This window comes from Merops nubicus, unplaced genomic scaffold (assembly GCF_000691845.1).
Source record: "Merops nubicus isolate BGI_N331 unplaced genomic scaffold, ASM69184v1 scaffold6262, whole genome shotgun sequence".
Lineage (NCBI taxonomy): Eukaryota > Metazoa > Chordata > Aves > Coraciiformes > Meropidae > Merops > Merops nubicus.
This window is the reverse complement of record NW_008591478.1, coordinates 47,242-70,570: the sequence shown is the minus strand read 5'-3', so window position 1 is coordinate 70,570 and position 23,329 is coordinate 47,242. Positions and strand designations below refer to the sequence as shown.

The window sequence follows — 23,329 nt, the reverse complement described above, 5'->3', positions numbered from 1 at the left end:
CCAAGTTACTCGATGATTTACAGAAAAAAAAACCCACAGGTAGCATGTCAGCAGCAGATAGTAATTGCCAGCTATCTATATTTGCTCTGAATAGGGAACAAATCTCCTCTGGTTTAGGAAAAGGACATGGAATAATCAGTGCCTTTGCCTGCATTCCTGTATACCCACAGAAAGCCAGGATCTGCAAAATCACAGAATGGTTTGGGTTGGAAGGTAGCTTAAAGATCACCCACTTCCAACCCCCAACAGTAATCAACTTGTTCTAGCATCTTCAGAACTGGGATAAAAACACAGGACAGGTTTGTTCCCTCCAGGTCTGAGGGCTGCTCCATCTGGCAGGCAGTTCAGTGCCTTACAAATACCCCAGAAGGGCATGGATTCAGGCACAGTGCATGCATAACATGCCATCAGTGTTTAATTAAATAACTTGGAAGGCGCAAAAGTAATTTTCAAAACACAATTCACAGGAAGCACAGGATGATTTACAGAGGGCAGAGGCTGCAAGGTGACAGGAAAATCGCTCCTTGCAAATTATTTATCTTTCAGGTCAGCCAGTTGAGAGAAATGTGGGATGGTCAAGAATCACTATCAAGGTGTGATTGGTATGCAGAAGGGCTGCTGCTCGTTTTCACATCTCACATAAAATATGGACTTTTAATATGTCTGTTCCCTAGAACAACAGAGTAGTTTGTTTCCCTACTTTGGATATATTGACACTTTTTCAAAGACAAAGCAATACATTGCAACTGAAAAGGCACTAATGAATGAGTATTTGCTAACTGATTAACAAATCATTGATAACAACAATCTATTTGCACTATTCCATACAAATTACAAAAAGTGACATAGGATATTGCTTGTTCTTGACCCTCCTTCTTAGGGGGTCTTAAAACATTACTAGAAGTCACTGTAAACAAAGTTTCCATACCCTGAATAAAGCAGCAGCAAACTGTCCCAAGGAAAAAGTTGGCCTGACAGCCATCAGGTGCAAACACACAACCTTCATCACAGAAAACTGTGCCTCAGGAATGAAAGGGGACCTTGAAACTACATTCGTTAGGTCTCATGCTAGTCATTATTTTCTTCAGCCAACATCACAAAGCCCATGGTAGTAGAGACAGGATGTCAGGAAAGGTATTCTGGATTTCTGAGCAGCAGCACTTCCATCTTTCAAACACAGCATGGTGTTACTAACCTGTGTATTTACCATTCAGCCATTCCAAACAGTCAGGGAATTCTTTGAGTAGTGCTTCCCTTGAAGAACTCGAGAGATTAACTTGGCAATAAAGCTAAAGTTAACAGTTCTACTATAATATGTTTTCATTTGCTTTCATTCACAACACTTCAAATTTGGCCCTTACATGCTGCATTTACTCTTTTTTGGGGGGGTTGACAACTTGAATGGAACCTCACAATTAAAAATTACATTTTAGCAATGCCAACAGCTTGATTTGCAAGCTGAGGTCTGAAGATGTCAGCACTTGCAAGGAAAGGGAAGGACTGCCTGAGACAAGGGCTGTCCTCACACAGAGATGATCCAAGTTCCTGATGGCATTTTTTTTCTGTCTAGAAATGTTATTTATGTGAAATATGAAAATTTTGGACGCAGTTCAAGATTTCACAACATTAAAAGGTCAACCAGAGCTTAGTCCTTCAGCGCTTATCAGCCTGTAATATAACTACTAACTGGACATAGCACAGCAACGTGCTGCAGGATCTAAAGGTAAGAAATTTGCTCTCCCTCTACCACGCAGCTGTGGCTTCCTCAGTGGTTGGCCTCTGAAACACCAAGTCACATCAAGCCTATTCACATAGACTGGTTGCTCTGTGAGAAGGCCTTACTCTTGCTATAACTTACAGCCTGGATTTGCAGTCAGATCCACTCAGTGACAGGTTGTGGTGCATATGGCTAGGACAGCAGGTCTTTACTCTGGTGCTGTATGCATCTCACTTGTGAGAGAATAACTTGATAATAAAGCCTATTTTTTACTTGTCAAATTAACAGGCAGAATACCTTCTTTTGGCATTATTTACAGCCCATTATATGCTCATGTCCTTTCAAATTTGTAGACAACACTGACCTTTCATATGAAGAAAAACAAAGAAACGGCTGCAATCTTCACTTGATAACATTTATTCAATATTTTCTGAAATAAGCAATAATTTTATGAAGCCCATAAGCAATCAAATACAGCCACAAAACCCTCATACTGGTGCTAAAGAAGAAGCACTACGAGAAACACACAATATTTTTCATGAAACAATACTGTACATCAACAACCTTTAGGAAACATACAACTCAAACCATATGCTTAGTTTACTCACAATATAAAAAACTTTAACCTTTAAAGAAAAATATAGATTCAGTCCAATTGTAGGATCTAATCCCATGCCCACTGAAATCAATGGAAGTTCTCTCACTGATTTCAATGTTTAAAGGATCACGCCCTTACTTTGCCTCAAGAGGCACTTTATCATACAAGGCCTAGCCTGAATACTATTACAAAAATGTCAAACAACTCAAGAGTATGTTTCAGCAACTTTCAGGAAATAATGGAGAAATAGATTATCTATCCATGCATGGGATAAGGCAAAAAGCTAATTCATTCAGATTAGGAATAATAACTTTAACTAGTTTCTTTTTTACAACACAAACATTTTAGATTTCTTTAATTAATGGATATATTATATATAATATTATGCTTCACATTTTTCCTACCTCTACTGAGAAAGCTGGCACTGACATGTCATAAATAACTCCTCATTAGTTATTGTTTTCTGTTCTGTAACAACCACAAGAAACTCATCTGGGTTCAGTAATAGTGTCTACTGAGAAAAAAAGCACACACTATCATAAAGCTTATCATTTCTAGAGCTCAAGGTACATTAAAATGTAATTCATGAAGTTCACAAATTCTTCTTTAAAATATTTTTACAAACTAAAAGCTGCAGAAAATCAGTTCTTAAATATTCTACAGAAAATCCTGAAGCATCTAATGGTTTAAATTACTTACGCTTTCTTCTTAAAAATATTAAATTAGGTTAGTAGCTCATCCTTTTGAAAAATAATCCAAAAAAAGATACACTAGATTACAAATCTTTTGTCTTAATCAGTGTAACTAAAGGTTTGTCATCAGGGCTGTAATCTTCATAAGCAATGGGGGTTGCATCGTACATCGCAGGTCGGGATTTCTTGCCAAACCTGGAAACAAAAGCAAGCTTTTGGTGAGTAACAGGAGTATGAGTGAATTAACAGCTACAACCCACCGAGTCATGGTATGCAGTCAGGAACAAACCCAGTGTGCACAGGGAAATTCTAGGTTGTTAATACATGCCCTTAGTAGAGACGTAGAAATATCTGGACTATGACTTTCAAAATATATGTATATATAAAAAAAATCATTTTGTGAACAAGAAACAGGTTCCATATCAAAGGCTGCAGGAATCTGGCCGTGGAATACAGCAGTATCAGAATATGGGAAGACCGTAGAAGACGAGAGTGAAGCTGATACAATTTCAGTGAGGCCAGAATTTTGTGGTCTAACAACCACTAATTAAGGTCAGGTTGTATATGTTTACAGAAAGTTAATAGACAACTCTATGATATTTTCATTTAGAAATGCAATAGTTGTTCACTGAATTGAGTTACAAGCTATAGACAAAGCATTTGAAAACAAACTTGGAGCCTTTGCTCACCTGACATCCACTTGAGAAGCACATTTAAATTATCAACCTGCTGCACACTGCTTGCAACACTGACAAAATTAAGGGCAGCTAGGGTATTGCAGTGCCACAAACATGCTAATAATCTAGCAAAGGTTCACAAGTGAGGGCATGAGATCAGTAGTGTGCTGCCTCTGGGCAGGCACCGCCGCTGAGAACCCGGCTGTCTGCCCGGGCAGAGAACCGCTGCAGCTACCGCAGCGTGGCCCAGCCTGGACAGGCTATCACCCTTCTGATCCTTTATTAAGATACAAAAATTGGGCTAAAAATCCAACTTTAAAATGGAAAAATGACTAAAGCATTCTGACTGCAAATACAGGAACTTTATATAACAAAAAGGAAATCAGAGGAAAATGAGGCAAAAACCAATCAAGCCTTCTTTCCTTACGGACTTGTTGCAGAGAAAACATTAACACAGGAAAGTAATTGCCATTAAGAATTCTTTTTATCCCCTTCTTATGTACCATATTGTGTATATTATTTTAAGTTCTGCACATGTAAGGCAAGATTAAAAAAAACTCAGATTTTGAGGATAATATTTCGACCAAACCAAAATTAACTTCTTTTTTTCCAAGATTTTATGCATCTTCTGGACTGTTCCTATCTAAATATTGGCTGTTTTCAGTGATTTAGAATTGCTGACAAAACTAAAATGGATGGAAGTATCATAATCTATATGGTGGAAATTTCATTTTTCAGAGTACTTCAGCTGTCAGTAACACCACACTAGATACTTCTCCATGCATGAATGTGTGCTTTCTTCTAGAGTTTAATAAATGTAGGCAGGCCATGTTCACTCATCAATGCCAGGACGGGTAAAACCATTTTTTGTAAATGAGTTAAAATTCCAAGAATTGCATGAAAGAATCAAATCATGGCTTCTCAGTAAATCCCAGGCAGCAATGAATTCTGAATCAGCCTTCTTCATCACTCTCAAAGGTTCAAAGGAAACAGAGTTTTGCAGAGGTACAAACGATGATGAACATTCTCTAGGGATTTAAGTTAAAATTTGCTCTGACAGGTAGAGAGCACATGACTTGTTGCACACGGTGAAGCAGCACAAATCTGCATTGTGTAGGTCAGGGTTGACATGTGCCCCTAATTACAAAATGCTGAGGAAAGACCACAGCACATGTGTTAGTTGTTTGTGGCTTGGCTAAGCCATCTCACTGGTAGACCACACTGCTTTGATCAGGCAGTACAGAAGCCAGTCCCTGCTCTTAATGGGAAACAGAGTTAACACAAACCTCAGAGGTCTCAAAACAGAATTATTAAACGGGAAGTCTTAGCGCAGTGGGCATGTATCTGGCAGGACTGCACAAGCATGCCATTGCATTCTTTAAGGGGTGACGTAAAACAATTATCAATACAGTCTGCAAAAGGCAATGATTCAAGGGGTAAGAGTGAGAAGATGCAGGGACTTGCTACAGTGTGCACTGGAGAGCACATATTAACAAATGAATGAAGAGTTCTTCCAGTGTAACCAAATACAACAAGCATATTAATCTAACAGAGCATACACCATGTGGGGCAATCTCAATCCTGGGAAGCACTGAGTTTGGAAAAGGGAGGGACATGACGGTTAATCATAAAGTAGATTCACTTTTTCCAAGTTAGGGAAACCCTTTATTGACAGGTTTCAGTAATGCCATTTCTAGCTGTATAATATGGACCTGAAAAATCATCATTAAAATATCCCAGTCTAAGAACTTCTTCATGTTATTTAATCCTGAAGACAATTTGTTTTTCTGAACTTCTACTTTCAGTAATAAACAGTGATACATTTGGAGTAATTCAGGCAATAGTGATTAATACCTGAACTTGCTCAGCTTCCAAGATTTGAAAGGTTTCAAACAGGAAATCTCTTACCGTTTCCATTACCTGTCAGTAAAACTGTAAAATGCAGTGAAAATCCAGAGTAAAATATCCTGCCTTGCTAGTTCACTTTTCCTTGGTACCCTTGGATAGAAAACTGCCAAATTCGCTTTAAGAAATAAGTAAGAAGCCCCAGGTGTTTCACACTGTTCTTTAGGAGACCAATTCACATCCTTGGGGAAGATCAAAGTACCACTTCAGCAAGGAGGAATTTAACAGGACTGACACATTCATCACTGCTGCAGTAGGAGGGAGATGTTTAATTTGAAAGATTAGCAGTGTCATTTTACACCTTGCTCCCCAGCCTTGGAGATGTATAGTACGTAACAGTGGACATTCAGAAGGGCAAATAATAAAAAAAAATAAATGTTTTACTATAAATCTAGTTGGAACAGGGTAAGAATCTACTGTTCAAAGCTGCAATGATGCAACTTTGATGACTTCACCAGTGGAACAAATTTACCCATTTCATTTGCACTGAAATTGAACGAGAGTATTCAGAAAATGAACTGCCAGCAATCACCAACCAATATGCACACATTTCTCCACGTCGACACACAGGAACATGTCTCCCTCCATTCTTTTAAAAGCATTTTAATAGTAATGCACATGAACGCTCTTGAAGAAATGGGAAAAAAACAACAAAAATAAAAGTTATGCCCTGTGAAGAGAGATGTCAAATATGGAAGAAGCAATACTGGCTAGAAAGCAAAGGGGCACAGAGGATCTTGGGGTGATGAAAAGGTCTAACAGGCTACAAAATTAAGTCAAACCCTAGTGTAATGCAAATTTGAAAAAAAAAAAAAAAGCAAGCAGGTTTACTTTTCAGATGTATGCACAGGAATGTCACAAGGTGCAAGAGGTGATGACTCAGATAATTTGGTACAGGAAAAGCTTCAGCTATAGAACTATTTCCAGCTTCAGGGACCATCCTTCACAAATGGAGAAACACAATCCTTCTCTTTCCCAGAGAAAGCAGGTCCCAGAGAGACAACAAAGAAGCTGACATGGTCCAGTGGAAGATACTGGCAGAATGGGTTAGTTTAGGGAAGAAAAAGGTTGTTCTGCTTCAATTATAAAAGGAGGAAGGGCACAACACCTGATGTATGTCATTACTGTCAAGAGAAGAGTGATTAATTATTCGTCATGACAACCGGAAGAGGAGCCTAATTTGTAGCAAAGAAAAGGTTGGATTTTAAGGAAGTCCTTGACTCTATTTAACTCCTTTAGAGGCCTTTAAACACAACTGTTCGTGGCGAACCTAGTTATAATTAATACTGTATCAGTGCAATGGCTTACACTTGATCTCTTGAATCCCTTCCAGTCCTGCTTTTCTATTATTCTGACACCAAATGCTGTGACTTGGAAGTGCTCCATGAAAACCGAAAGTAAAGAAATTACTACAACTAGGAAAACACAAAAAAGATCCTAATTTTGAGGCAAATAGGAGCACAAAAACACGTGACTTGCAGGGAGGCTCACTAAATCTGGTGAATTAGTCACAAAAAACAACTTGCCTTTGCTATCTAATCAAATTACTTGTGTGTATCAGAGTATTTGCAACCCAAACAGATCTTAGAGGCTAAGCACTCCGCATCTGTTCCTCTTCACCAGTTACACCAAATAAACTCAGAATTAACTCTCTCTGTTCTCAAGGAGTTGTGCTGGATGATCATGCTTCAGCTGAGAACAGAATGGGGATCAAAAAAGAACAAGCAGCAATGCCAGTGGCCCTGTCTTTTCACAGTGAAGCAGCCCATTCTCTGCCAACAGCAGTTAGATGCACTATGCATGGACTGAAATTACCTATTGTAACACTTCTTTTACATAACCCTCCCCACAACAAACCTGGCATGTCGGATAGAAGCAATTGCACTACTGAATTCACTGTCAATGCTTCTACAGTTGTAAAATTCTTCGTAGGCAGGCCTAGAAGAGCCTTGGTATTCGATGCGGCTGATGCGACAGATTCCCACAATGAGGATGATCAGCATCAGGACGAAGGCTACACAGAGAGCTCCAATGATGATGTAGAGGGAGTGACGAGGCATATTTGTTAAACTCTCTGCCATGTGCCCAGACTTCCACTGCAGATCTGGTAACAAATAAAAGACTGTATTAATTAATGAATTTATATTTCTTTTATGATACTCACTTTCAATATATCTGTGGAGACTTTTGAAGCTAAGGGCATATGTAATTTGAACCTTCCCAGACTTTGTTATGGATATGTCACCAAGCCTAACAAGCAACACATTTGAATAGCACTACCTGTATCCTTCACCCATCTTCTTTGTCATTTTTTTTAAGGTCATATAGGAACACTTATCTAGTTTGATCTCCTGTATAACCCAAGTCATAGAAAGTCATGTAGTTATGCTTGCATTATGTTATAATCTAACTATAGGTTCTCTAAAGGTAGGCAGGTTTTATGTAAAACCTTCTAGTTATCCACCAGTTCTTTGTGCAGATTGTTCCAACAGTAAGTGAACACTTCTGCTAAAATATGTGATTTAATATGTATTAAGCATGCTTGATTTTTCATCTCAAACACAGGCTTTTGTTACAGCCATATTCACCAGACTGCAGAGACTTCAAAACCAACATTTCAAAGACAAAAAGGGCATCTCTTAAGTGCTCTAGTATTGAGCCCACTAGAGTGTTCTCTCAAGCATAGTTTTGCTGAGAAGTCTCAAAGCAGACCCTAAAATAAAGCCAATCTGCAAGAGGCTTCTTGTAGTTATGCATTCCAGACCTTCTTTATAAATATTCTTGATGCCCAAATTACTGTCTATCAGTGCCAACAAACAGATCAATTGCCTGCACATCCTTGGATCTGTTTTTCTCTAGCATAGGTCAGAGTATTTTTAATTAACCTTTACTTCCCTCTGGGGTTAATTTTTGGCAGCCTTTTAAGCCTATGGTCTTATAAATGATTTCACACCAGGAACAGACTTGAATCATTCTGACTACAGAAATCTGCCACTCAGCAGAAGTTATTTCTAGCAAGTTGACTGTTACTTTTTCAAATGGACTTCTGCTTTGTACTGGCTTAGAAACTCCCTTTACTTAAGCACAGTCTGGCAGCAGGACTCATCAAGCACATTGGGAATGTTGAGACATGTTTAGAAGGCACCTCTTGAGGGCATGGATAATGGCAGACAACTGATTTGAGCACCTGAGCTGAAATCACAAGTTTAGTGGCATCTCTCAATGTAATTTCCATCTCTGGCAGAAATGCAGGAGAATGTCCAACGACAGAAGAAAAGAAAATTCATTTTAGAGGAAGGCAGGGAGAAAGCCCAAAGCAGTAATGTCCAGGATTCACCTGGGCAGAGTTTGAAGTAATGGTTGCTTTTTGTTTACAGTAGTCAAGGTTGTCCTGGAGCACTTCTGACCTTGGGCTTGCTTAGACTTTTTGTCCACAAATGTGAGCTGAGTTTATAAGACTAACTACTTGTTTGCATTATCTTCTTTACAGATCAGTAAAGCTTTTATTAGCCAGAATTGCTCAGTGATTTAATGTTTCTCAAATGCTGTTACTGCAACGTCCCCAGGTGGGATGTGAGGGAGAGAATACAGCTGTGCTCTGCGTAGTTTGGGATGGGTTTCTATCTCTGTTCTGCAGCACATTTGTCACACATGGCAGTTTGTCAGACTAGGCCAAATCCAGATCTAATGTACACAGATACATGGCAAGACAGTTCTGATTTAGCTTCTGTGTCTTCCATCTCTGGATGATAAGAATGAGAAGAATTTCTTCCTCACGAGATAAAAATATCAAGATTAACATCTTATACTCTAAAGATAAGAAAGAACATATGCTAGCTCGAAGTCACAGTATTCTCAGCTGTCAAAATAACATTCAAGATGGATTAAGACTTTGATTTCAGTATGCACAAGATCACATGTACTATAAATTCTCTATTATGTCTGTTTTCATGTAACCACATGGTTTGGCTTGTATTGGTAACTTCATACATATTTTACAGAAGTGGCAAAGTTAATGATATTAACAAATAACCAGCAGGCATTAGAGAATTCACATAAGACATTTTCTAAACATTTTTACACTGAATGCTCCATTAAGCTTTCAGGCAAATACATTTCACTTTGAAAGAAAAAATATTCTCTTTATAATTAAGGCTGATTTAATTGGAATTGCTAGCACTGGTAAGGAGCATAAGATTATATAGTAAATATCACAATTATCCAGGCAACATACTTCTTGTCTTGTTGCATATTCAACACTTGAAAATTAAGGAGTACACTTTGACAAGAAGATAACCCCAAAATCCTGTTAGGGTAGTCAGATAAAACAGCTAATGACAAAATGGGCAACTATTACTAGTAAACAGCAAGCTGTTCTACAAAAAAGACTACGTACCAACAGGCTCCTTCATTGCTAATAACAGAAATCACACAAGATAAAATGTGATCTGTTCAGTCAAATGACTCCTGAACACCAGGTTGTCCCCTCTCAAGAGGCTGAGAGCCTGGCTTCATCCTGTCTTTATCTAGCGTTCAAATGGATGGTCCAATACAAAAGAAGTCAGCATGCAGTGTTTAACTTCCAATATGTTACTAGCTATTATGTACAAATTGCTGAGAAAATATGATAGAAAGGACACAGAGATATGGAGAGATGAACAGAAGCAGATATACTACTAGATTCTATCTTTAGAGCTAAACAGTATTGCAACTGCACACCTCACTCCACTCCAGTGAGATCAGGTGTGCTGTGCCTGTTTATAAAGGAGCTAGATATGGCCTTTCTAGATAGGGTTAGAATTGGGTTCACATCAATTGGTCAGCTTATAACTCGGGGAAAGACAGTCAGTGCAAAGACCTTCCTCTGAAGACACAGATATGTAGAAAAAACCCACAGACCAAAATGCTTTAAAATCCTTCCTGCTAAGTGATTTCTTCAAAACTCAGTCTCTCTCTATTTGAATAATCCTTTATATACCTGTTAAAATCCAAGTGCTTCAGGAAAGCCTCCAAAGCTTTGTGAATAAACCATTGGTTAGAGAGGCTGCACTGGGACACATGAACTATCATGGTGTCCCAAATCAACACATCCCTTTGATGCTGTGTCAGAGTGACTTCAATAACAAGGGAATATCAGACATTTGCTAATGTTAAGCTTATTGAAGAAACTATTGGTAACTCTCAAATTTTAAACTGAATTGTTTATCAAAATGTATCTGTGCGACTGTGCAAAGTTTTTTTTCCCCCCTCTGTTTTCATTCCTTTAAGACCAATCCAAACCAGGATTTTCTAGACTGCATTTTCTAGTATCTCCTATATTATTATTACTTCTATACACTCTATTAGCTATCCTGATTTTGAGGATAAAAAGCACAGTAATTAGAATCTCTTCAACATTTGAGAACAATTGCTATAAACAATACTATATGATTTATTCTCCAAATACTAAGACAGAAAGATAAGGTCTAATATTTTTAGTTGATGATAAGCCTTGCAGTGTTATCAATGCCAGTTAACACTCTGCCAGTTAATTCCCTACCTCCTGTGACAGCAGTCAGAAGATAAAAGAAGTCAGTTATTAAAAGGCTTAGAAAAGCCACAACAAAGTGCTGTTGCTTCTTCCCCCAGTTTTAACTTACAGTTTCCAAGTATGCAATACAAGCAGAAAATACAAGCTCTTGAGCAGCAGGCAAGGCTACTGCAGTTCAGCTAGGAACAGATGCTACATTTAGAGAAACAAGCACTAAGCAGAGAATCCCCTCATTCAAGAGAACTAAGTTGAAGCAGTTTTATCTGCTCTTATACACTTACAAACAAGGTCAGAAAGGAGTTAATATTGATCAACCATGTCAATGTAAGCTGTCAAAGATGTAAGGTTGAGCCTACCTGTCATATACAGTGCCTAAGGGGGCATGTGTCCCTCACAGGGGGAAGCAGGAATAATTGAGTAGCTGGACAGAAGAAAAGGCTCACTCCACGCTCTGTTCTGCTTCTCTCATTTTCCCCTATGTGTTTCTATGCACCTCACTACATATCTGCAGTGCAAACAGCCAAACTCTTAGCAACTAGAGCATGACAGCCACAGAATGACTCTGGAACAACAAGCACGACCACTTCCATACAGCACATGTGCAGGGCTTGGAAAGCACACGAACCCATCTGTTTCCCTTTGGCACCTATTCATTCCGCAACAGAAACGCAACTGTTACTTCATTGAGGTGCTCCAGAAGCACCTTCCCAGGATAATTATTGCTGTCTCCAAGAACTAAACTCATCTGTCACCCCACCACTACCAGCTAAAGCAGGCAGAATTTCCTGCAGAACTTACGTATTTCGCAGTTCGCCCCGACCCACCCGTGTGGACAATGGCAGGTGTAGCCACCGGGCTGATCTATGCAGGTTCCAGCATGGTGACACGGGTTGCTGTCACAGTCGTTCACGTCGGTTTCACATTCTTCACCTTGTATCAAAAAGAAACCAAAAAACCGCAAACTTCTACATAGTGGGTGCCTCATATAGCAGGTACATCATCAGTCATTTAATTTTACTTTAGCTGCAAAGCACCTTAGAGCTCATTAGCATCTTTAGTCTCAGAACATCAGAATTATTCTCTAAGTGTTTCAAGAAGCGAGTCCAGCTTAATCCACAGATTTTGTTTTTACCTGGTTGAATGAGGATCATATTTTCTTCTTGGAGGCTAAGTGACTTAACTAACCTCACCAAGATTATGTGTGTCTCATGTCTTTAAATGTAAGTGCCATCCCAAGAAAACACAATTTAACAGTTTATCGTGTATATTCTGCAGTGCTATACAATAATGTAGATAATCAGTCCCTCTGAGAAACAGCCACTAAACAATCCTAATTCTTTATTTTTAAAAATGCTTGTTAATTAGCACAGACCAAAAAGCATGATTTGATTGACAAAACAGCTATGAATGGGTTTAGCTATTACTCCTGCATTGGATATTACCTACAGGACTCAGAGCATCAGGTGGTAAATTATCTTGACAGCAGATGCTTGGATTACACCAACCAAGTCGGTTTAAATACAAGGCCAAAGGATGAAATGGGATGCTTACCATCATTCTCAAAGCATCAGTTGAATAAGTACTTTCTTCAGCTCACAGTAACTAAGGTCAATATTAAAACATTTAACAGTTTCAACAGTATCCAATTAGTATATTGGCTTACTTGGAAGTCTTCAAAAGGTTATTTTTAAAATGCTATCTAGTCTCAAGCAGCAAGGCCATAACAAATGTTCAATAGCCATTAGCTTAGTGAATTTTTTTTCTGCAAAATTTTTCAAGTTCAAAGAAGTTGAAGTAACATCAAGAACTTTTAATTCTTACTAGACTAATTATAATTCAGTAAAGCCCAAATTAAGTTTTTTTTCCCCTTGAAGAGACACAGTCTTACTCAGTAATTGTCTTCTTTTGGACACAGTGAACATTGACAACTGGGCATTCTGTGTACCACACAAATTACTTGCCTGTATATCCAGGTGCACAAACACATGTAGCATTTAGACCTTCACTGTCACAAGTGCCACCATTCTGACAGTTGATGTTAACACAAGGATCTTTGTATAATTCACAGTGGTTTCCTGAAAAGGTAGAATTAGTAGTTGCCATTAACACAACCTGTGCTGACAGCATGGAATCGGCACATGCAATAACTTCACCTGGATGGGTGCAACGACACACAGCCTCCAAACCTGTCCTACTGGGCTAATGCCACCAAGAATAAAGGCTTATGTTTCATGGTGGCTGAACTTTTTACACATGCTTCCTCCCTGCTCCTCACACCCACTGTGGATTTGGGATAAAACTCGTAGGGCAACATCTGCTAACAAGAACTGTTGGAGCATCTATGAAAAAACAACAGTATAAAGCATAATCTGATCAGCTATCTCATATTCATCAATAAAATGTGAGCAATAATGGTCATCAGAAGCATTTTATGTAACAATTTCTTCAATTGCATGCATAAGCATTCTGATCTTTCTGTCATTGATTTTTCTAGAAATTGAGGAGTATAACTACAGCAATCAAAAGAGAAATTAATTTATTCAAATACATAGCTAAAAATAAGTAATTGGGTTGCTCAGCCTCATGCCACTGCCTTCACTTTCTCATTCTCAGGTGCAGAGGCTGTGTGAATCCAGCAGCTCTGATTTGCAGAAGTGAGTGCAAGCCAATTCTGGCATACAGGACACAGAGCACGGCAGATTCACACCTGAGGAATGAGAGGGAAGCTCTACTGCCACTCCTACATGCATCATTTATCTGAGAAGTAGGGCCAGAGAAAACTAGAAAAATCAATACATGAATGATCTAATCAGTGCATGGATGGCACAGGAAAAAAAAAGTACATACATGAGTAACCAATGATTGGTGGGACTTCATTTCTAATTTATTTACTACGGTGAAATTAGCTTCCATTTAAAATACCTGCTTAAATTCATGCATTAATGATAAATTTTAAGTGTAAATCCAAGTCTTATTACCATTCTTTGCTTGTCAATGAATCCAAAATGAGCATGTAAAATCCAAAGTTACCTTCAAGTTTTCCAATTCTTAAAAACTTTTTACACGAATTTCAACAAACTGAAGAGCAGGACAGGATTCTGAATGCTTCAACGTGTTAACACTTAGAAATTACAACCACTTTTTCACTTTTTAAGGTGGTTCATGTTTCTAAACCCTGTCCTAATAACTGTACAGTCAAATAGACACAAACTCATATTGTTTATTTTGAATAAAAACTCCACTGGCATCAAGAAGTTTTCAATCAGGAGGCAGTGAATGACCGTGAAGGAAATATGTTGCTTGTGGAGATAAAAGAACCTACAATGATAGCAGAGGACTGGATGAGGTCAGACAAATACATTGACCAGTCGACATGCAGCTGATCCTGCCTTACTCTTGTCCAGCCTCCTTCATGAATACAAATTGCATTACACTGGAATTGGGCAGTTTGTGAATTTGAATTTGGAGAGTTTGAGATGGAACTATCCAGAGGTAAAATCAGTGAAAATGAAAATCAGAAAATATAGTCTTTAGAGAAAATAGTATGCGAAAGAAAAATCAATACCAAAAAGGAAGAAACTGGACACATCAGATGTATACAAGCAAATCTATGTGCAAACAATTAAAAAGAATGAACTTAGTTCTCATGTTCAACACTTATGTACAGCAGTGCAAGCTTGCATGAGTTATGTAAAACCCAAGAATCTCAAATTAATAACAATAATTAAATAAAAAATAAACGCAACTTATTTTATACTTATGTTTTACACACAGACACACAAACTCACTGCAGACCTCCTGACACCATTGGGTCAGTCTGCCAGAGCACTCTGGTTGGAGCATGCTGCAGCTGAGCCCCAGGAGCCAGAAGCCCACAGGCACCTATGGCAGGTTCTTCAGCCCAGAGCAGCAGTAAAAGCTTGAGTCTATTGGCCAGCCAGAGGGTTTGGAGGCAGAAAGTGGTGGTAAAATTGAGGCCTCTAACAGGCCACATCAAATCTTAAACTGGATACCTCAGGTCTATTCCTTAGTGTCACTCAATGCCCTAAGCACTGGACTGAAGAATGCTTGGTCATCAGCAAAACCTGCTTACAGGACCAGATCCCCCACTTTCACCTAAAGCCAAAGTGTGCTGTGCACACAGGGCTTTCAGCTGCATGTGCAGGTCAGATGAGAACAGAACAGGAAGTCGTAACATTGTGGTTAAGCGCTCTTTAAAATGTTGTGAGAAGTTGAGGGTCATTTCCTCTCTAAGTCTCTACAAAGATGAATTCTGTATCTGTTGTCAAAAAGCAGTGCAATCACCAGCATGAAATACTTAATTAGCCTCAAGCAGCTATTAAGTGAGTGTTGCTTATCAATGTCGATAAGGATTGATACACTTAATGAGAAAATACTGGGGTAATGTTCCTTAAAACATAGTCATTCTATGTAAAACACTTTAAAAATACTAATAACATAGAAAATTACATTCGAAATGTTCCTACAGTATTATTAGAAACAGAAAACACAAAAAAATACCATTTTAGCCTTCCACAGAGGAATATGTCAGAGACAGCTGATGTGTGCTGCTCTGTAAAGCTGAAATCCACTGCAAAGCAAAGGATTTTGTATAGCAAAACACATACTTTTCTCCTCTATTTTATAAAGTACTTAAGAACTGCCAAAGACTGATTTCACTGAAGTGTATCTAAGAATAGCTACAGTAAACGGGGGAAGGCCATCACAGACCTACTACTGTATCTGGGCTTTATGGTCTTCTAAATGAACAATTAACATATAAATTCAATTTTTACTCCTTTGTGCTAATCTGTTTCAAATACTCTTCTACTACCATGTTTGTAACTCACTTCACTGGAAAAAATAAATTAAAAAACCTCTGAAAACCAATTTTATTTTACAGTGATTTTTTTTTTAAAAACTCATCCCTTTCCAACATATCTTGAAAATGGCAAAGGAAAGCACCCCTAAGAAGAACAGAGAGAAACCATTTGACCCCAGATGAGAACACATTCCTCACAGAGCAGCCCAATCTCAACTACTCATTTTAATAAAGATTATGGGATCAAGATTTACGTTGAAGCTTGTGTGTATCTTTTAGATGTGCCATTAATTTCTGCTCAAGGAAAAATATTGTCTATCTCTGTAACAGAACCTTCCATAAAAAATTACATAGAATGATTCAAAAAACAAGAGGCAAGCCCCATCCTACCTTCATATTCAGCCAGGCACACACACTCATAGCTGTTGACAAGGTCTCTGCAGGTGGCTCCGTTCTGGCAAGGCGCAGAGAGACATTCGTTGTATTCCTCTTCACAGTAAAGGCCGTGGTAACCTAAATCACACAAAGAAGAAATAAAACCAGCTATGAGACATGTACCAGTAAAAATTAACAATTAGGCAACTACAGGCTGTTGGCAGATGGCTTGGTAATTGAGGTACGCTGTGCAGACACATACACTTAAGATACCATTTTTAAGGACATCTGCTTCCCAACTGAAAATTAGAAAAATCTTGGAAGCACAGTGTCCTGAGAGAAGCCCCAACCTCTGCTGGCAGGTACTACCCAACTCCAGGAACTATGTCTAGATTTATAGGCAATTAATACATCAACAAGAGAAACAGAATTGGTCATGATGCTTACCAAGTACAAATGATGCATTTAAATGCAACGTAAACATGGCTTTCTTCCTGACATGCAAGCGTTAGCACAGAAGAACTGTAAAACTGCTGGTGTTTGACCAGTGAAAGAAATACCAGCAATTTGTTCAAGCCTTTCAAAACAAGTTGTTTCCCCCTCTTTGAGGACACAGGGAAAGAATCATAATTAGCCAAATTAAGTTCATGGTAAAGTTCAGAATTTAATAGATTAAACATAATATGTTCTTATCTTTTTGAAAGTACAAATACAAATAGTACAAACATTTCTAACAAAACATCCATCTTTCATAACATTTACCCCCTCCTATTTGGATATTTCAGCAAACAACTGAGTGACCAGACTGTTGTGCTTTTTGTGTCTCCAGCTGTTAGCCACGTGCTGCTGATAATGGCAAATCTTAGCACATGACTTGGGGCATCATACAGCCCAACTCCATCTCAAGCAAGCCGAAGACCACACAGTTAACATCACCCGAGTTGACCAGATATCATTAACACAAATTAGTGCTTTCTATGTTTTAGTAAACAGTTTGGCTTCACAAAACCATAGCACCATCTCTTCTTTACCCACCCATGAAGAGGTGAGGATAGACATTCTAGCCACAGGGTAATGCCAGAGACACTTTGTATGCAGCAGATACTGAGTGCTTTTTGCTGTTGGGCTGTTATTTATTTGCCTGGTACTGGGAGCCATGTAGACTGGAAAATGTTTCATTTGCTTTGAACAAAAGCTTGCCTCTATTTGCCAACTTTCCTCAATGTTCTTGAAGTTTCATTATGATTCATGTATAACACATCATTGAAAAGCAATTTCAAACATGCTTTTATATTAAAAACCCTGTTTCACAAAGAACAGTCATACAGAGAAGGTGTGTTACAGTATATTAACAGTACATAAGGATGTTCTTCCCACCCCTACCATCACTTAATTTTGGTTTAACCTTTTTGACTCATCATAGCTGATATTCCCCTTGACCTCCCTGCTGGCATGATATAATACCACCAATACATACTTGTAATCTGTATTATAATACCATGCAATGGAACAATGTTTATCTGCTTTTGAAAACTTTCATTTACTCACTAAATACAGCTAACAAAAGCAACAGATGAATGAGCAAAGAATCAATAAGGATGCAATGGGCATGAATACAGGTGCCAGGGAAAAAGTCTAAAACAGGAACTACAGATTATTTGCAATGTGGTTTTCACTTCAAGTGCTTAAGCAGTAGTGGATGTGCAGCACATGATAGCAGCTGCTGCTTCACCTATTAATTATCATTGCTGAAGTGTATAAAGGCAAGCACCCCAAAATCCTGTTGCATTGATACAGTGAAGAAAAAGAAAATTCTCCAGTTAAGCAAAATGCCACAAAACCACTATGCACTGTTGGGCTCTTCTGCCAAACCATTACCAGTAAGTCTACCAGCTATACCCACCTAAAACAGATCCCTGGAACCTATGAAGAGAGATAATTTATATAAAACATGGATGGCAGAATTAAACCCTTCTGCGCAAGCCATTTTTTCCCTTCTCTACCTTTGTTCAGCTACCTTGTTTGTTTTTAGTCCTTCCCCAATGATCAGTGCCACATTTTCCATTCTCTCTGCCAAATTTTGTCATTCCAATGACACTGATACCTCACCTTAAAAAGATTTATCCTGCAGACTACGGTTTTATAATACAGCTGTAGATATCAACCAAGCCAAACGGATCTCAGTGGGTATTTTCAGTGCTCATTCTGCAATTTTTGATTTTCCAAATGGAATTTGTAGAATGCTATCGTTATTCTAAACAGACAGAACATCTGCTCAATGTGTTTTATACACTGGAAAGAGAAAAAGGAAGTATTTTTAAACTACGCATGGAATCTACATATAAAAACAGTAGATTCACAAACCATGTAAGTGTTTGGTACAAACCAGGAATACAGAGGCATCTGTAGCTGGTTCCAACACTGCGACAAATGCCATGCGCACAAGGATTCAGAGCGCAGAAGTCAATCAGCTGGGCACACGTGGGTCCTGTAAATCCAGGACTGCAGCTGCAGGAGAAGGCAAGTCTATCTGCATAACAGGTTCCATTGTTCTGGCAGGGAGATGACACACAAGGATCTATTTTTTCTTCACAAGAGGTTCCTAAAAACCCTAAAAGCAATAAATAGTTTTGATAAGTAAGCATTCTGATATGAATACCATTTCAATAACTCAAGTAAGTTCCAAGTAATCCACTGATATAGCTATATTCCTATTTTTAAGTTCTGTTAGAATTACAAAAATACAGACTCCCTATACATATAAAATTCTAATTTTACCTATTAACATAATACAATAAAACATGTTTCAGATAGAATCATACTATCATATGATTAAGGCAAAAAATTGAAAAAATATTTGTTGTGACCGACCGTGCTTATCCTCTTTCGACTAGCCTGAAAAAAAAAAGAGAAATCCAAACTGACCTTTTTAAAATTACTGTTAACACCTATGCTAAAAACCAGCAACATCTAAAGCACACCTTGAGTTCACCTGGGCTTCAATAATTTAAAAGAATATCTTTCACAGGAATATACTTCTCATTAGCAGGAGAGACAATTATTTCTTGAACCAACATCAGGCAAAAATTAGATCTAAAGAAAAGGATTCTTGCAAGAGAGTTTTTTTTAATCGGATATAGAAAAGAATAATACTTGAACAAATTGCAGTATACTAACTATAGTTTGTATCTATACATACATACACCTCGTTCTTTTGCTGACTGTGTGCCCCAGTAGGAAGGACACTGTCATCAATATGCAGCACATGGGCCAGATCCTTCCCTCCAACTCTAAAGCATACAGGGAGCATATCAGGTGGCTAACAACCAGAGGAATAAAAAGACTGATACATTCACTCATGGTGTACAGCGAGGAATAGACAGGAGCTAACCAAGTCAGCAGCCAGGTGGGACCAGTCCAGTTCCAACCGTTCTGCAACTGCCAAAGAAGAGCCCTATTACTACACACAGAATCCTCCCTCTGCTCCCAGTTGTGATGGTGTCCCACCATCACTGGGAACTCTGCCTGCAATAGACAGTCAGTGAGCCCTTCCAGTACCTGGAAACTGTACACAGTGCATCCTCTACATAGGTAAACTTCCCCCATCTACTGCAAGCAGAGCCAGTCTTCATACTGTTACCTGTAGAGGTGGGACACCTGAGGTTAATGCTAAAGGCAGGGCACCTGGTGGTGATCTCTATCAGGTTTCACCCAAAGTTGGCCAGGTCTTGAAAGAAAACCAAGAGAAAGATCTTTCCTGCCTGGTTGTGGACATCATCCACATGTCAACCCTGATTCAGAGCTGGAGGCTTAGATCCCAGCACTTCACTCATATGAGTAGTAACATTACATGTTGTTATTGTACCCAAAACCAAGTCAGAAAAGTATATTCCAGTTCTAGCACTCTTCCAAACAGAAGAGCAAACTGTTCTTTCCATTCAATTCAGTATTTTCTGATGAGTGGCTTACAGACCATCACTTTTCAGGCTTAAAGTTCCTTGGAATATCTTACATTGTAGAGCAGCTCCCAACATTATGATAAACTAATCACTGGAAATGGGAAATTAGGCACAAATCAGGCCACCACTCAAGACCCAGCAAGGCAGCTTTCCCAGTCTAACAGAAAGTGTAAACCACTGCAGTTGTCCCACTCTAAAAGACAAAGAACAGACCACATTGTCACTGCTACCCAGGAAACAGTAATGACATTTCAGAAAACAAAGAAAATAAGTAAATGCACGAAGAATGACTCTAGATTTGAAAAACATTTAATCAAAAAGAGAGAAAAACAAATTAAAACGCCATCCAACATCCACAAAATGCACCCAATGATGAGAGAAAGGATCAAGATGGAGAAGATGTCTCTGTTATACAGCAGCCTACCAACAACATAGAGCATGAAAACAACGACAGGTGACACTTGGGAATTACTGCCTCTATTGAAATCTTATCCCTGACAGAATGAAGCAGATTTTGGGCCTTGTTTCTATATTTTTGTATCAGTAAAGTCATGCTGTTGGATTAAAAGCAGTTAATGTACTAGAACTGATGCCCTGTATTTTATAATGCTGATGACTAATACCAAAAGTGAGAGCAAATACCACATTCATTACATACTTTAAAGTACCTCATTATCTTTTACTGACTCAGTAAATATTTTTGTGGAATGACACCGTTTAGAACATTTCAAACAAGTTACAATTCATTGGGAAATACTTTTCAGTTCATTTTGACAGATGTGTTACTTTGAGTGCATTTTAATTTTCTTTCTTTTCTAATTATTCATGATTCACATTCAGGTGAGTTTAACTTTATTTAACTGTACTTCTAGCACTGTAATCATGGATAGGAAGTCAGGAGCTGCCATTTCTGAAAACAAGTGCATGAGAAGTAGATTCATTTAAATTTTAAAGCATAACACCCAACCCCCAAACATTTACTGAAGGGTTTAAATTCTATAGTTTTTCTTTCTTGGTTGATTAGGTTTGCTGAAAACCTAGGCCAGAGAGATCTAGTGAACTGAGTGTAGTCTGTCAACCTGACTGAGCTAGCTCCAAGACTTGAAGAACAAGTGAGATGTGAGGTAATCAGCCTAAAGACATTAAAGCTACCAGCACACATGAGAAAAGGGAGACTGACAATTCATTTTAAATATCCTGGGGACTCCAACCTCAGGTAGACATACTCCATGTTTTATAGATGCACAAAAACTCAATTAAATACACTGAAGAAGGAAAGGGATGTTAAACATAGGTAACTCACACAGAATATACCACAGGAGAATTAACAAAACTTAGATTATTTTAACTAAGAAAAAGATGGAGAGGCTCCAACTGCCTTGTGTGTTCCAGCCCAAACTAGGATATTCTTGGGCACTGCTGGCAGCAGGAGTTTAGGAGCATCCTCAAAATACTAGGTCCTGGACAAATGAGTTTAAAAAGCCACATTTTCCTTATATGTTCATAAATTTTACGCCAGAGCTATGGAATGAAAAACAAAAAAAAGAAACCAATTTCAAAAAGTTGTTCCATGAAGTGTATCCCTTTTTGTAACAGTTGGTTGAGGATTCCACTCATACTACAGAACACAGCACTTTCCAATGCACCGTGGGCAAGCTAACACACACGCCACAGCAGGACTGACAGTGCTAGACTACAATGGCACACAATGAAGCAAGCTGAGTTTTCCACTGCATGGAACTTACTGTGTACAGCCTGGAGAGGAAAAGCTGAAGTAAATTCACCCAAACTGCAGCTAGATGAAAGCGTTCTGAAGGCTGGACAGCCAGAAATTGTGTGTGTTAACGTAACGTAAAGTTAACGTAAAAAGGAAGAAAGAAAACTTGAAAAGAAGTTTAAAATGACACCACTCTCAAAAGAAAAAAAGGAAAAGAAAGTCAGTCAAAGATCTAGACAAACAGCAAGTGTAAGCTCAAGCAGAAGGTCTAAAGCATGATCAGATTAATGGAAAGTAAAATAAATCTTAGCAACAGGCTCTACACATGAAGCCAAACACTGAAGTGTGTGCCTGTTATACCTACAGATAGACACATGCTTTTTTGGTACTGCAACGTGGTTTTGGACCTACAGAAATGCTTCTCTTACAAGATAGAGTCAATGCAATATTCATCAAAAGCAGCATGGATTACTCTTCTCACATTTATTTCAGGTGTAGAGCTAAAGAACACACAGTGCCATAAACTAGACTTCTGAGTAGCATTAGGGGAAAAAAATCAAAACCAAAAACAACACACGACCAAAAAAAACCCCACCCACAACACCAAACACCTACAGATGGAACTTTTAACAGATTAGTCATAAGTAACTCGGCAACAGGCCAGGAAAAAAAAAAAAAAACAGGTCTGGCAGGGCAGAAGCAAAGAACAGGCAAGAGCGTCCTGGCCTCTCCATTTCACTATCCCATGGCTCAGATGGCTTCATGGGCTCTATGAGGACCACCTGCACACCAATGGGGAAGAGGGAGGCCTTATAAACAGGTGCCATGGAATCCTGTATCAGAGGTGCCTCTTGTAACAAGATGACAACTGCAGAACCATCAGATACTGAAAACAATGGAAACCCTAAAAAACAAGAATCTAATTCCAGCAACAGTTTGCTGACAAAATAAAAAAGCCTGTAGTGTTATCATAAAATCCCAGATAGATTTAAAAGAATCTGCAATTATTATTAGTAGATCAGCCAATGAGTCCACTGAAATCCCTACACTAACTCTGAAAGCAGATCAACACGAGAATGATCCGAAGGCTGGAGCAGCTCTGCTGTGAGGACAGACTGAGAGAGTTGGGGCTGTTCAGTCTGGAGAAGAGAAGGCTCCGAGGTGACCTTATCGTGGCCTTCCAGTATCTTAAGGGGGCCTACAAGAAAGCTGGGGGAGGGACTTTTAGGATGTCAGGCAGTGATAGGACTAGGGGGAATGGGGCAAAGCTGGAAGTGGGCAGATTCAGGCTGGACACAAGGAAGAAGTTCTTCACCATGAGAGTGGTGAGACCCTGG

The 23,329-nt window shown here is 38.7% G+C and overlaps 1 protein-coding gene across 1 annotated transcript in view; it reads right to left on the bottom strand.

Moving 5' to 3' along the window:
* Positions 1 to 2,111: 2,111 nt before the first annotated feature.
* Positions 2,112 to 23,329, bottom strand: part of DNER (delta/notch-like EGF repeat containing) — a gene marked incomplete at its 5' end in the record, with an annotated part of 54,732 nt that continues 33,514 nt past the window's right edge. The window contains 6 exons of the mRNA XM_008950274.1: positions 2,112 to 3,202; positions 7,447 to 7,693; positions 11,918 to 12,049; positions 13,081 to 13,194; positions 16,332 to 16,454; positions 18,703 to 18,927. Of these exons, the coding sequence (XP_008948522.1) occupies positions 3,091 to 3,202; positions 7,447 to 7,693; positions 11,918 to 12,049; positions 13,081 to 13,194; positions 16,332 to 16,454; positions 18,703 to 18,927 (953 nt within the window). The remainder of the gene's footprint in view (positions 3,203 to 7,446; positions 7,694 to 11,917; positions 12,050 to 13,080; positions 13,195 to 16,331; positions 16,455 to 18,702; positions 18,928 to 23,329) is intronic.